The 15,788-nt window shown below is 40.4% G+C and overlaps 2 protein-coding genes across 5 annotated transcripts in view; one reads left to right on the top strand and one right to left on the bottom strand.

The window, feature by feature from the left end:
- pltp (phospholipid transfer protein) overlaps positions 1–15,788 on the top strand; it is a 255,466-nt gene that overhangs the window by 193,850 nt on the left and 45,828 nt on the right. The gene's annotated exons all lie outside the window — the stretch shown is intronic.
- LOC140560380 (deoxynucleotidyltransferase terminal-interacting protein 1) lies at positions 1,669–14,736 on the bottom strand. Of its 3 annotated transcripts, none has more exons than XM_072684824.1 (14): positions 14,643–14,736; positions 14,334–14,426; positions 10,554–10,624; positions 10,351–10,447; positions 9,850–9,948; positions 9,702–9,767; positions 9,263–9,319; positions 7,898–7,917; positions 7,717–7,762; positions 7,556–7,614; positions 5,000–5,060; positions 4,828–4,899; positions 3,926–3,981; positions 1,669–2,553 (listed from the first exon to the last, which is right to left on the bottom strand). In XM_072684824.1, the coding sequence occupies exons 1-14, from the start codon at positions 14,667–14,669 to the stop codon at positions 2,445–2,447; spliced, it is 933 nt and encodes a 310-aa protein (XP_072540925.1). In that variant the 5' UTR covers positions 14,670–14,736; the 3' UTR covers positions 1,669–2,444. The 3 variants fall into 3 exon arrangements, with proteins under 3 accessions (XP_072540925.1, XP_072540924.1, XP_072540926.1); XM_072684823.1 differs by having other exon boundaries at positions 7,856–7,917; positions 14,643–14,735; XM_072684825.1 differs by having other exon boundaries at positions 7,856–7,917; positions 14,507–14,732.

The following is a 15,788-nucleotide window of genomic DNA, read 5'->3' as shown; positions in this document are numbered from 1 at the left end:
CCGCCCCCCCGTTTAAACTGACTCTCTCCGAACTGCTCCGCCCCGCCCAGCCTCTCCGCCAATCAGGAGCGAGCAGTCGAAACAAAGCCCGGACGTCGCAACCATTGAATAACGCAGTTTACCCTGCTCTTCGATTTGATTGGACAAGCTGTCGCGTGTGGGCGTGGCCACGACCGTTGAACGCAATTTACGGCCGTTCCGAGTCCAGCAAACGTGGAGTCGACTCTGATTCATTGGATTCATTTAGATCTTGTTTGCCTCTATGCCGCGTTTCTGTTAAGCTTCATGACGTTTTACAGTATTACGCAAAACATTAGGAACCTCTGGTGAAATACAGGGTCATTTGTGTCAATGTCAATGTGTCAATAATAATGATGATAATAATAATTCCAGAAAATGTGGAGTCGACTCCAATTCTGATTCCTAGTGAGAGGAATCAATGATTGAGCTGTGGGGCAGTGGAGCTGTGTTGTCTCTGGAATGATGGTTGGTGCTGCATCCAGTAGTTTTAGGATGAGTTGGGGTTGAGATGCTGGTGGGATGCTGATCATCCAGCATCCAGGGCTTATTAATGTTCTTGCTGGTGAATGCCATCAAAATCAAATCCTCACAGCTGTGCTCCAGAAATACTAGTAGAAATCATTCAATGGACAGTAGAGACAGTTACTCCAACTAAATGAGGTGAGACCTTTGAAATACCCCTGATTTCAGAAGACACAATAAATGAGGTGTCCCAATACTTTTGTTCATATAGTTAATGTCATTGGGAGCTTTCTTTGAGTCTAAGCCATGTTTCAGTTATACATGAAATTATGTTATTCATTTTCTACGTGTAAATAATTCCAGAAAATGTGGCATCGACTCCCTATTTTGATTACAAGTGAGAGGAATTGATGGAGGCTAATAATAACACAGTTATCTCGGTTATAAAAAGGTATCTGGCAATATTAATAACAATATACATAATAAGCCATTAAGATTAAAGGGACATTGAGTCAGGCTAAACTGCCAGATTCTCCTCAGTCAAAGGTGGTTGGACATGTCATTGGCAGCGTTGGACTCTAAGCCACATTTGACTATAAGTATTTGCAGTTTTGCAGTATCGTGCAAAGGTTTAGGCACCTGTTTTTTGTTTTTTTTAATGAATTACAGCAAACTACATCTCTGACTTGGACCTAGGTGATGAGAATATTTATATAAAAAAATAAAAATAATAAAAAGTCTGATGTCGAAGTCAGAGGACTTGATCAAATACTCTTCTATGGAGTCTTAAGGTTCTTGTTCTAAGGGAGCTGATCCCATCACTGTCCTGTCCACATCCTTTGGCCTAGTCAAAAGAGGACACGGATCTTTGTAAAGCTGCTGTATAAATAAACATGTATTGAATTAAAACGGAATTAAAATAAAAATTACTTGTGTGTGTTGCTGAAAGACCCGTTTTCAGACAGGCTGTCCAGACAATCCCAGCAGAACATCTCATAATCTTTGTGAGCAAGGCCACAGGCACAATGTGTGGAATACAGTCCAAAGCTTTGGAGTCGACTCGATTCTCAAATGCCTGGAATCAAAGAATTGACTCTCTTTGAAATCGGATCTCAGCCCTACCGCAGAGGAGCACCAACTGCAGAACATGCAGGTTAAATTCATTAATGACTAATAAAAAACATGTTATTTTAATGCGAACTGTAACAGCTTTATTAATTTTTTTTTACACAAAATATTTCATAATAATTTACAGTAGTTTATTTTTTTATTTCCCCACTGTAAAACAATGCTTAAAAAAACAAAATGACAAGTTCACTGCACTGTAAAATACTGGTGCAGCTTGAGGATTTTTTTTTTTTTAAGAATCAAACAGTAAACAGGTGAAGAAGGAGAGAAAATAATTGACTATTAATCCCTTTTTCATGTACATGACACAAAAGAAATGACTGCCAATACAAATACAAGCGGTTCCAGCATTGTGTAAAAACCAGATCACAAGATATTTCTTAAAAAAAGAAAAACACAAATAATAATCTGCTGATTAAAACGGTAAAAAAGACAAAAAATAAACGGAGCCTAACAAATATAACAATCTCTATAAATACTGGTTTATGAAAACTAAATCCGTGAACGTCTGACAGTTCACAGTTCTCCAGCATGAAGGGACACAGCTAATCCCTAAGCTTAATGGTAAAGCAAAATAATGCAAACTACACTGTGGTTCTTTGGGATACTAAAATATGCATGGTCCAGTGGTTTAAGAGGGTTAAGAGAGGTGCATCATAATTTTTTTAATAATGGAAATTCTGTCACTTACAAACGTCTGTGACTTACAAACGATTATGACTATTATTATTATTATTATTATTATTTTTTTTTACAATAAGTCACAGACAGACGAGTGAATCTGATCCTAGAAAAGAAGAACCAGTAACGTAAATGATGCCGGTGCCAATTCTCTACTCCTTCTCAGACCTCTGCGCCTCCATTGCCTTCTGCATCTTCTCCACCATCCATAACGGCACTGCGAACGGCTTCAGTTCATCCAGTCTTAAATCAGGGCAGTCCCTACGGGTTTAGAAAAAGAACAGATACGACGTGACTTCAGGTTCTTACAGTCTGTTCAGAGTCCCGTATTTTGTGAGCAAGCTGTTCTAACATAAGACAGCTGAGATTAGCTACAAAGCTAAAGAGACTCTGAAGAGTGAAAATCATAAAGATTCATATCAGTGGTCCACACTATATGGACAAAAGTATTGGGACACCTGGGCATTTAAATAAAGAAATAAGTTTATCCTGCTACTATTGGAGTAACTACCTCTACTGTCCAGGGTTTTGGATTGCATTGCTGTGAGGATTTGATTGCATTCAGCGACAAGAGTGTTAGTGAGGTCAGAATGTTGGATGATCACCACCCCACCCAATCATCCCCAACTCCTCCAAAAAGTAATGGATGGAGCACCAACCATCATTCCAGAGAGCACAATTCTTTCACTGCTCCACAGCTCAATGCTGGGGGGCTTCTTTACCCCTCTAGCCCACGCCTGGCATTAGGCAGCATGGTGCCAATAGGTTCATGTTTATCTGCTCTAGAGAGTCCTATTGTATTTGCAGTACTTCAAGAACTAGACAGCTTATGTGTGTTTGCACATTTGCACTTCTGTGTCAGCAATGGGTGCAACTTTAAGTAGTTGAACACATTTATTAGAAGGGGTTGTCCACAAACATTTGGACATATAGATAGAAATGACAAGAAAATATCATTATTTGTTATGATCCAACGAGCAGCATTTTCACGCCACTCCTTCCGTGACAAAGTGTTACATGCATCCTCTACAGCCGTAGTTCTCAAAACGTGTATACCACATACCACCCATGATCACACTAAAACCGTAAAGGTCATCTCACAGGAACACACACACACACACAATTTAATGGCTTCCTTTTTACAATATATGTGATTTTAAGCTACTAAACAGTAATTATACTTGTGCAGAAAAGTGTCTCTGCAGAGAATGTGAACTACACTTAAAAACCCCAAAATCACAGGAGTGCCCAAACTTTTGGATTAGACTGTACAAGCATAATTAATTACTCAGTGAACACTGGTTATGACTGGTAAAGCTAAATACACATTTACAATAATAAATGTTTCTGTTATCTTCTGTTTAATTTAAATGTTACTATATATATATATATATATATATATATATATATATATATATATATATATATATATAAAATACAATGGTATTAAAGAAAATATTACAATATATATGTATTTTTATGATTTTGTTTACTGTTATACATAAAAAGATAATTAGTTATTTAAAGTTTTGCTTTAAGAGATTGATCTTAGCTTTGGGGTTCAAACAGGTAGACCAATTGAACCTAAATATCTAAAAGATCTGATCATTTAATTAGCATTTATTTTACTTACTTGTATTCTTCACTTGAAGCAAGCTCTTTGATGTCCTCTTCAATAAGAAGATACGCCTAAAGTGCAGATCATAGAAAAAAACATTTTAATTAGTTAATTTAAAAAAGTATAGTTTTATAATTTTAAAATGGCTTTGATGAATGATTAAATTGCCAAACTATAAATGCAGCACATATTAATAGTCAGAATATCAGATTTTCTATGACCACCCCTGGTTTGGAATGAAAAGCAGCAGTGCTGCTGGAGTGTTTAAACACTGTGTCCACTCACTGTCCACTCTATAAGACACATAAGATAACGAGCTGGTCTATCGTGTAGATAAAGTAAAGTCAGAGACAAAAGCTCATCAGTTGCTGCACAGTACAAAAGTACAAAATCATCCTCTAATTCTTCATCAGTGGTCTCAGGACGCTGTTGGCTGGTTGCTGGACTGTTCTCAGTTCTCAGATCCACTCGTACCAGAGCAACACACACTACCAACACCCCCCCACCATGTCAGTCAGTGTCACTGCAGTGGGGTCCTGAGCACTGATGAACAGGGTGAATGGAGGCTAACTAACAAAGTATGCAGAGAAACAGACTGTCTACAGTCTGGAATTATAGAATTACACAGTGCTCCTATAGTGAACAGTGAGCACAGAAACAAGGAGGTGGTCGTAATGTTATGGCTGATCAGTGTATTTGTATTCCATGATTTCTAGCCTTAGCATTTGGGAGATGTGCATCTAATGCATGCTGCGTTTAATTAAAATGTATTGATTTCTGTAATTAATAGACAGTGATGAGACGTTCATCTGTGCTTTTGGTAGCCGCCATGTTTGACTATCTGGGCTGAAAGATGAGCTTTAGGTAGTTTTAAACATTTAAATAGGCAGACCTAACACATCCACACACTGTCTTACCATCTTTCCACCTGTGGCTCTCATATGCTGTCGCTCTGCAAGCCAGTGTTTGTCCTGAGCATCAGCAGCATACTGAAAAAGACACACACACACACACACACACACACACACACACTTAAAACAATCACTACTATGGGCAAATTGGGCCACAATGCAAGGAAATCCCCACTACCTTAAAGAGGTCTGCATGTTTAATGTAAATCCTTCCTCTGGTGCCGCCCATCCCTAAAGCCCTAAAATGAAAAACATTGGTTATTCCTGCACAGATTCGGTCAAAGGAGTCTGCAGGGACTGCAGGGACTTTGAGGGACTGCAGGGGCTTGAATTCCTAACCAATTAAAGAAATATTGTTGCAAATAAACCCCTTTAATTCAACTCCACACTGCAATCACATCTTCACATAAATCCATTAAAGTGGCAAACAGAGGAAAATTACAAAATATGGGTCACTGTCTAAATACTTATGAACTTGGCTAAACAACCCCAATTAGGTACTGCCAATTAACCCCTTAAACAACCCCTTAAACCCCTTAAAAAGTGGCATTACAAGCTTCAATTACCAGAGAATAGCCCCACCAGTCTGTACAAACATCCCTGTAGTTACTCAGTAATGCACCTTAGCATGTAATAAGCACTTGTAATAACACTCGTATGAGGCGAGAGAACGCCATCTAGGGCCAACTGTGCTCTCGGACTCTGGACGCGGATGGCAAAGCAATTTTTTTTATTAAATGTATGAAGTCAATGTTTTTTTTTTGAAGAATTAAAAAGCAATTTGAGTTAACTTTTAATTGAAGTTAGTGTAATGCAATTTTATTTATTCATAATTTTTTTATAATTATTTGGGACGTTCTGTATTTGTCCACATGTCTCAAAAAAAATTCACCCAATTTAAAATTGAAAATAACATCATTTAGTACCACATCTCATTAAATAGAACCAAAGTAATTGGTTCTATTAGCATCCAGGAACCAATATGCATGTTTTTTTCAAGAATCTAGACTGTCAATCACAATCCGTACACATATTACTAAGGCCACCGCTGTTTGATTAGTAAGCAGCCTTTTGCGGTCAGTACCTACTGCTAGCAAATCACACTCTATTCTGGTTTTGACTCACTTTCGGTTTGTAATTTAAAGGAAGCTGAAAAAAATAATTGTGTCACTGAGGAATCAGCACTGCAGTCAAGGAACCTGCATGGGCATCAACACTGAATAATACCCAGAACTCATTTTTAGTGCAGAAAATAAACATGTAAAAATGGAGTTACCAGGTTTTGATAGTGATGAGAGGCCAGTGTTTTTACATCTAATAGGAATCCTGATTTCAGTGACAGCACCTTAGATATCATACATATTCACCCATGAGGTGGCTAAGAACAGTGGTGCTTCTAGCTTGTACCCCCTTGGGGGTCTGTAAGAGGGTAAGGGCCGTGCCATATTTTTATTGATTGACAGTGATTAATTCACTAAGCCAGTTTATTTCTTTACTCGACCAACTGATCATTTCACTTCTTAATTTTTACAAACCTTTTAATTTCATTATTTATTTATTGTATTAGTTTGTGTATCTGCCTCTGTATCAGTGTCCTGTCTGTACCGTTCCTATAGTGTACAGTAATATTAACAGTATAGCAACAGTAGTGTTATGCTGCTGGATGCGACATTTCCTTGGGGATCAATAAAGTATCTGTCTGTCTGTCTGTCTGTTTATTTTTTATTAATCAAGATCACTCTTTCATTTATTATTCAGGTTAATAATCTTGTGGTTTGACATTTGAACAGCAGAATGTGTGAACAGTAGGTCTCTAAAGGCATGCAGCAGAATGTCTCTCCACTAGCCAGACTGTTTGAGGAAGAAGAGTGGGGACTCTTTGTACTGAAGCTGGGCAGAGGAAGGTCACAGACATACTAGAACTACATGCTCTCAGAGGCCTACTAACACCATACATTTCACTGATGTCAAATGTCAAACCAAAAGATTATTAAACTGATTAATAAACGAATGGCACGACCCTTACACTCTCACAGGCTCCGAAGCACCAGAACAAGAGAACGACACTGAAAACAAGCACAAGCTAACAAACAGGCCTGACATCAGCACAATTGTGAAGGTGGGGGAATACTGCACACAGGAGCCACGTGAGCACACAACAAAGAACCAACAAGGATTGACCGACACAAACGTCTACAGAGAAAGAACAATGAACACCTGGCAACAATAACAAGAGGGGCGGGGCTACTGATACTGATAAAACCTGGATACAATACAATAAGGAGAAGGTGGGAAGCGGGAGGAGACACAGAACATGTGGTTTAGCTCAGGTCCAGCGTTAACAGAGAGACGAAGACTGGGGCTGTGTGTGTGTTTGCATGTATGTATAGCAACCTACTCCATATGGACAAAAGTATTGGGACACCTACAAGCTTTTATGACCTGCCATTCTAAATCCATAGGCATTAATATGGAATTGCTCTGTAACTTTAAGTGGTCTGACTCTTGGTGGCTGAGCTGCTCTCTGTGGTTCCTAAACACTTCCACTATTCAATAATTTATCAATCCGCCCGTCAACCCGCCAGTCAATCTGTGCGTCAATCCGCCAGTCAATAGGTCAGTCCATTTATCAGTCAATCCATTAATGCTTAAGTCAGTAATGCTTCCATTATGCTTTTATATCCCAATGTCACACTATACTCATGGGAACGCGAAACTATTAAAGAACACTTACTTATTCGCTCTGGATCCTAAAACAAACGTGCTTTTCTCGCTCAACCTGGAGGGATCCCACTGTAAGAGAGCGAGAAGCCAACCAAACACAGGTAAACTCTCGACTATGTACCCACATGCTATGCGATCTAGTGTTCAAAAAAGATACACGGTTCTCTTTACCTTTGGTCCGTCTCGCTTTATGGGCTCAGCTGTTTTAGGCTTCATCCTACAGTGGAGAATTTGACAGTTTCAAAGTTTAAAACTGTGATTTAACCCTTTTTAACATGCAGACATCAGTGAAATCAGACACCATACTTACGGAGTGCTGTACGGTATAGATCTGTCATAAGATATAACTTGCCCAGGGGGACGACCCTTCCTCTAATCACAGAAGAAAAGCAAGTGTTAGTGAAAACAAGCAAAGCTGCATCATTACACTGAATCAGGATTTTCAAACACAAATATTAAAACAGTGGTTCTCAAACCTTTTTATTAACCCCCCCCCACACACAGACACCACCTCTGTGGGTAGTATGTGTCAATGCGGCCCCCTGGCTTTAATGATATTTACTGGATCAGGACCTTACGGTTCTGCTATCACTGACCTGCATGTAAAAGAGACTGGCGCTAGTCTATAACCTTACAGACAACTCATTGGACGGTCATGAATTGTGATTGGTTGACAATTGTGATAGATGTGTAACAGCATGTGTATTAGTACCAAACCGTCACACTCGGGAATACATTTCACAAGTGCGAGTTCCACCCAGAAACCTTAAGTTGTAAGCAGTAAGCAGGTAAGGCTTACAATTGCATGGTATTCTGGGAACTATAGTTGATGTAGGAGTATCGCTATGGTAACAGCAGTCTCGTCTGCGTCTGCCCCTGCCCACTCCTCCTCCTCCTCCTCCTCCCTCTCGCTTTCTCTCGCTGAACAGCTCACATACTTTCAGTTTTCATTTCTTCCTTTATTCTTTAATTCTCTCTGACTGTTGTGTTTGAAGGGGCAATGGTGGCTAAGTGATCCAAGCACCGGGTTACTGATTACAGGGTTGTGGGTTTGGTACCTGGGCTGGGCAAGCTGCCACTGTTGGGCCCTTAAGCAAGGCCCTCAGCCCTCCTTGCTCCCCGGATGCCAGAGCAATGGATGCCCATCAAACCGGGCACATGTGCTCACTGTCCACTAGTGTGTATATGTATATGTGTGTGTTCACTGTACGGTTGGGTTAAAGGCCATGGGTCAAACACAAATGGTGATTATGGGTGACGGTGTGTCTGGAGTAGGGTACCCTGGGTACCTGGAGTAGGGTAACATGGTACCCTGTTGAACAAACTGTAACTTGCACGACTACCTGTTTAAAATACATTCAAATAAATCTATTTATACTTTTATGCCTTTGTGGGATTTCTCCATTTTCCCAGTGACTTTCTCATACTGTTACACAGCTAGTGGGCATATTTATTTTTTATTAATATTTAATAACAGCTAATGTTTTTAAATAAGCTACTTTTTTCTTAGATATGGCCAAATCAAATGTAATAAACAGAACGATTTAAAAGAGATACAAGATTTAAGTCCTGTGGCCACCTTAGCTCCCAGTTTGAGAACCACTGGTTTAAAAAAACCTAGCTATAATACTGTACACTGTCTGGAATAGACAAATACAGTTTTGACTATCTTACTGTTTTTATGACTCACAACAACCAACTTTATTATTGAACCTACCTTTTTTGGGATCGGGCTGCCTCTTTGACTGGAGTCATCCTCCATCTGCCGTGAGCGCTGCAGAACAAACAGAAACTTGTAATTCCAGCTGCTTAAACCCCCTGAAGGCTTAAATCTTGGGCTTTTTAATCCATAAATCACTACCGCATTTCAGTGCTGTCTTGCAAAATTTTTGCATCTCCAAAATGTCAGTTTCAGAGGAGAGGGAAAAAAAACTTCTTTACTTTCAATGGAAGCCAATGTAAAGTAAGTACGCAAGTCATTGGCCCATTAATCACGGAATTTGGAAACAATGTAAAGAACAACTGCCAGAATCACATTATGTTCAACAAAAAAACAGCATGAATAGAGATACAAGGATTTTGTGTGATGATCTACTGAAAGGCAAACAGAGTGACCGCAATTCTGTTCAAATTCAACAGTACTGACTGATCCCTACCTTCACCGCCGGATCAAAAGCAGGTCTTTGGGCAGTTTTCTCTGCCTCAGGAAAGAGCTGTTTTGCCTAGGCAAGGAAAATGACACATATTTAGCCAAAAATCATCCTCCTCAACTTTCAACCATAGTTACTGTCGCTTATTTCTTACGTTTTCCAAGCAGTTCCGACAAGCCTCTTTGATAAGCTGATCCGTCTGCACGTCCTCTCCCACATTCTCCTTCACGTTGCTGGCTGCCTTTTCAAAAAACTGTGCAGTAAAGAAAGAAAAACATACAGTAGAGGTGTTTTTTTTTTCCTTGAGCATAGGGTGTTATCGGATTTTGCAGAATTATTAACTGAAGCTCTTGACTACACTTGATGTAAAGGCTCTTTGCCATCATAAAGGGTTCCTCACACTCAGCCATCTCTATCATGAACATCATTCTCTATGGATCCAAAGATGGGTCTTTTATGGAATCGGTCAAAGAATCTTCTGAATCACCTTTTTTCCCCCACTACCAATATCCTATCGAGCATTTTCCACTAATACTGGCTCAATACTGACACCCCATAACAAATCTGAGTCTCTAATGTCCAGTCAATTGACATTTGCTGCACTTTTCCCTTATTATCACGTGAACATGTGGGACAAATTGTTTGCTTATTTCACCTTCATATATTTTCTGAAAACGGCCAAAATGTCCTCGTTGAAGCTGGGCTGCAGAACTCTTCGTAGGAGGTCCATGGAAATGACAGGATCTGTGTAACTATGAGAAACAAACAGATGGATTACTGACCACCAGACAACATGTCTTTGTGCGTTTCACAGCTACACTTCAACAGCAATCAAACAGGTCAAACAAAACAAGTTACCTCACGGTCATCTGTGAGCGTCTACCCCTGCGATGAACCTGTCTGTGCTTGATCATGATGTTCCATGGGTTCTAGCACACACACAAGAAGAGAACCACCAAATAAGCATATACATGTACACAAAGTCAATGTCCTTGTGAAGCCACTGCGCATTTAGTGTACAGGTAGAGACTACACACCACCTGCTGATCGATCCAGCCATCCTATTGCTTTGGATCAGTGGCCAGTTTCTGACCACAGAGCTGCTCTTTTTAAGTTCCTCTGCTGCGTTCTGTCTTCACTGGCTTCCTGTAGCTGCTCCCTGTATCAGATTCAACCCCCATGACTCTGGCCTACAAAGCCAAGAATGGACCAGCCAGCCCCTCCGTACTTGATGGCAATGGTCAAAAGCTGATCCGCACCAAGAGCCCTTCCAGCTTTGAGTACGGCTCGGCTCGACCCGCCATCCCTCAAAATCCACGGAAGACGAGCGTCCAGACTTTTTTCTGTCCTGCACCGAAGTGGTGGAACGAACTTCCAACGCTTCGCTGTCTTCAAACCCAGACTGAAGACCCTCCTCTTCGTACTTGGGTAAGGTGTAGCATTGAGTGCTGTGGTCTCCATACTGACCTTCGTGTTTAGTAGTGTCTAGGCCTTGCCGATCCAAACTAGCTAAGGTTAAATGTAAATGGATAGGCCTGTCAGCCTAATTTCTCTGACTCCTCAAAACCGTTCAAATGCTCAGCAAAGACTGGCTCCTCTAGCTCTGAAGACCTGAAAATGAAAGTACTTTCAGGTTGTGGTCTCTAAGGTGCAGAATGTTATTGAGAAATGGCAGTTCATAGGAACTGTGGAGGTCAAGGTGAGATCTGGATGACCAAGAAAACTTTCAAGTAATTACACATGTGCTGGAAAGACAGGCCAATCACAACCAACTCAACTGACTGCCTAGAACCTGCATGAACCTGCATGAACCTGCATGAACCTGCATGAACCTGCATTGTCAGCTTGCGGTTTCTACAGTGTGAACTGTAGTTAGTAAGAAATGGCTGTTCAGGGGAGGTCAAGATAAGATCTGCGAGACCAAGTACAGTCTTGGAGAGAACGGCTCTCGTGCTGGTAAGTCTAATCAAATCAAAACCCCATATGACTGCCAAGAGTCTGCATGAAAGTTTAGCTTAGAGTCAAGAGGACGGTGCACCGTTCCACTGTGCAGAGCTGCTTGCACTAGAATAATGCTCATGGAAGAGTCATAAGAAGAAAGCTCAACGTGTGAAGTGCACTACAGAACATCTAGACAAGCCTGATGAGTTGTGGGCTGAAAAGGACACTTCGCCAACAGTGAAGCACGGGGCTGAATCGATCAGGGTTGTGCTGCTGCCAGTGGAACTGGTAATACTGCACGGGCGAAGGGAGGAAGAACAAGTACCACAGAATTACAGCAAATCCTGGATACAACACTAAACCATCTGCTCGAAGGCTGACGTTGAAGAAGATGGCTTCCATTAGGGCTGTAACTAATGCTTATTTTAATAAGCGATTAATCTGCTGATTATTTTTTTGATTAATCGAAGAATCAGATTAAAAGTACATTTTCATGTCTTTTTTTAAAAACAGAACAATGTGAGCATGTGAAGTGAACAGAGCATGTGAAGTGTTCCCACACTTTTGAGGATTTAAGCCGAACCATCCTTTCTGCGTTGGTCATTTTGGTTTCATTTTTTGGAATGTATTTACTTCTTGATGTGAAACTTATTTTGAAATTTACGCCTCCGCTCCGGCTCGCTCCGTTTAACTCACTCTTATTTATATATTTTTTCTAGCGTAGACGAAGCGCTGCAGGTGACGTAAGCCGATATGACAAGACGAGTAACACATAAATCAAGAAACACAACGAAACGATAATGTAAATTTGTTGCCAACACTTTCAATAATTGATTATTGTCAATTTTATCAATCATTGTTGCAGCCCTAGCTTCCATAACAGGATAATGATCTAGAGCATGCCTCAAAATCCAAGCTGGATGGCCTAAATATCATAAAACATCAGTGCATAGACCTTAAATAAGCTCTGCAGTAGAAGGACCTAAGAATATCGCTGTACTAGAAAAGTGATGGTTATGGATGGCTGTGCAGCCTAAGTGGTTCCCACTGCCAGGCTGCTCCTAGGTCGTAATTCCTACGGGTTGCTACAGTATCCCAGGTGAATGCTATGGTGTTGTAAAGTGGTTGCTGGGTGGACGCTGTGGTATCCCAGGTGGTTGCTATAAAAAAATTCTAACTACAAGAATATAAAGTCATTTAGAGCTCTGCACGAAAATGTTTGCCATACTCTGGGAGTATAAATACAAGTGCACTATAAGTTGCTGAGCTCAATTAATTAATAATAGACAGAATATTATGATGATATTGATCATAATATGATAGACCCATTTTAAGAATAGCAGAAATCTAGAAATAACAGCAGCAGGGACAGTGTGTAGTGTATGTAGATGGACCCCAGAAAGGGGTGAGTGTAGTGGCTGAGTGACCATAATACATTACTAACTATTAATCAATACATCTGATTTATTAGTTTAATGATGTAAGGGGGTGGAGGGGGGGTAGTAACTTTCTACAAGCATTTCAATCATTTGTGTTCTGCTTTCTTGAGTAATCTCAAATGGCAATAATTTTTATTGTACTTCTTTGGTTTCTACTGTAATTACAATTCAGCCATTAACATGTAATTACTACATTGTGTATTTTAGTTACAGTACTGAATGTATTTAAAAGTCCTGCAGGTTCTTCAGTAGGTTATTTAGGCCTAAGCAACTTCCATATTTCCAATTCTTCTAGTTTTACTAGGCACTTTTACTGACGTCACTATTTCACTATAGTGATGATACAGCAGAGTGAAGTACAGGAGGGTATAGGGTTGTATTATAATGTGGCTTTTTGTTGCTTTACCCAGTTTTTGTTGTCAAAAACTAAATCTAATACTTTTGACGTTTTCACATTTTGACATAATGTGAATCTGGCAGTTGTTATTTACATTCTCTCAAACTTTCATGATGAACAGAACAACAGAAATTCTTGAGAAGTTTGTTTCTTGCTGTTTATGAGAAGGTTCTTCAGGTGCTGCTTCACCGGTTGTCCTTCCCTGAAGCACTTTTGGTAGGTACTGACCACTGCATACTCAGAACACCCCACAAGACCTGCCTAACGTCAGATTCGTACGCTTGCCATTTTCACTGCTTCCAACACATCACCTGCTGCCTAATACACCACACTGACAAAAGTATTGGGACACCTGCTCATTCATTGTTTCTTCTGAAATCAAGGGTATTACAAACTGTCTCTACTGTCCAGGGAAGGAGGCTTTCTACTAGATTTTGGAGGAGCATTGCTGTGAGGATTTGATTGCATTCAGCATCATGAATATTAGAAAGGTCAGGATGTTGGATGGTGATGATCATCATCATCATCCCACCTCATACACCCCCCCCCCCCCAAAAAAAAAAAAAAATTCATTATTCCAGAGAACACAGTCCTTCCTTAAAGCTGGGGGCTTTATACCCCTCTAGCCCACGCCTGGCATTAGGCAGCATGGAGCCAATAGAGAGCCCCAGAGAGTCATATAGTATTGGCAATGCTTTTCTACAGGGTCTAGACAACCTGTGTGTGTGTGTGTGTGTGTGTGTGTGTGTGCGCATTTGCACATCAGTGTCAGCAACTTAGAGTATGCATATATCGTCTAGACCACTCGAACTTTCGACTCCAGAAATGACTCATCGGCTCAGTGAACCGACTCAGACTCACCACAGACTGAACCTGCTGCTCCGCGACGTCCTGCTGGAGCCAGTCTCTGCGGCCCTCGCTCCTGTGCGCACCCATCACTGCCCAGGGGTCCACCTGCAGAAAGACCAGACACTTCTCTCAGCGTGAGGAAACGACTCACTGGGTTCAGAGCGACGTCCCTGATCCGGACTGACCGAGCTCGCTTCGACGTTACTGCGTCGTGCAATACGAGCTGGCTGGCTATCCTAGCTCTCTTCACTCATAGCTGTACGGTACCGAGTCGCATATAAAAGCAGGTACCAAACGCAAAACAATAAAGGATAAACTCGCCGAAGTGAGACGACTTCTCTTCCTCATACGAGCCCTAAAACTGCGAGGTTGTGCTGAAATCACTCCGGAGGACAGATCCGGTGAATCGCCTTCAAAATAAAAGTCGTGTGGCCGCCGCGCATGCGCACTGCCCGCCGTGGGCGTGGCCGAGCGGCGAGGCTATTTGTAACGGCTCCTCCGCCATTACAGTTGTGGCAGCTTTAAAAGCCCCGGGAGAGCCGAAAGAGCCGAAAGAGGAGAAGCTGAGGGTTTAAGAAAAGGATTGGGCTTTTTAAAACAGTTGCGAACAACACAGAGGAAGCAGAATGGCGTGTCTGCTGTCAGTAAATGTTTACATCATGTGAAACGGCTTTGCAACACGTGGCTTAGCTTTACATACAGCCAGAGACCACCAGCCCTCCGCAGGGAGCTAGCCCCCACGAGCGCTGCAGGACTGGGGGTCTTTAGTGGTTTTAAAGCTGTTTTCTAGACAAAACTCATATTTACAACTCGGGAGTTGGTGATAAAGGTGTTAAAGATGTTAATCCTGTCTGATTCCAACCCTAAATGTCCCACCCTGTTCAGAGAGGGTAGCTGCCTCTCCAGGAGGGCTGGTGGCTGCTTGCTTGGTTTGTGTATATTCAGCGTTTACAGCATAAGAGAACATGATTATCTCTCTATCTACCTATTTATCTCCTTATATATATACACAGTCTATCTATCTCTCTCTCTATCTCTCTATCTCTTTATATATATATATAGACAGTCTATCTATCTATCTAATATATATATATATACACACAGTCTATATCTTATATATATATATATATATATATATATATATATATATATATATATATATATACACAGTCTATCTATCTAATATATATATATATACACACAGTCTATATCTTATATATATATATATATATATATATATATATATATATATATATACACAGTCTATCTATCTATCTAATATATATATATATATATACACTATCTATCTATCTAATATATATATATATACACACACACACTATCTATCTATATATATATATATATATATATATATATATATACACAGTCTATCTATCTCTTTATATATATATATACACACAGTCTATCTATCTAATATATATATATATACACACACACACTATCTAT

This window comes from Salminus brasiliensis, chromosome 7 (assembly GCF_030463535.1).
Source record: "Salminus brasiliensis chromosome 7, fSalBra1.hap2, whole genome shotgun sequence".
Classification (NCBI taxonomy): Eukaryota; Metazoa; Chordata; class Actinopteri; order Characiformes; family Bryconidae; genus Salminus; species Salminus brasiliensis.
The sequence above is the reverse complement of the archived record's forward strand: the minus strand, read 5'-3'. Positions and strand labels throughout refer to the sequence as shown.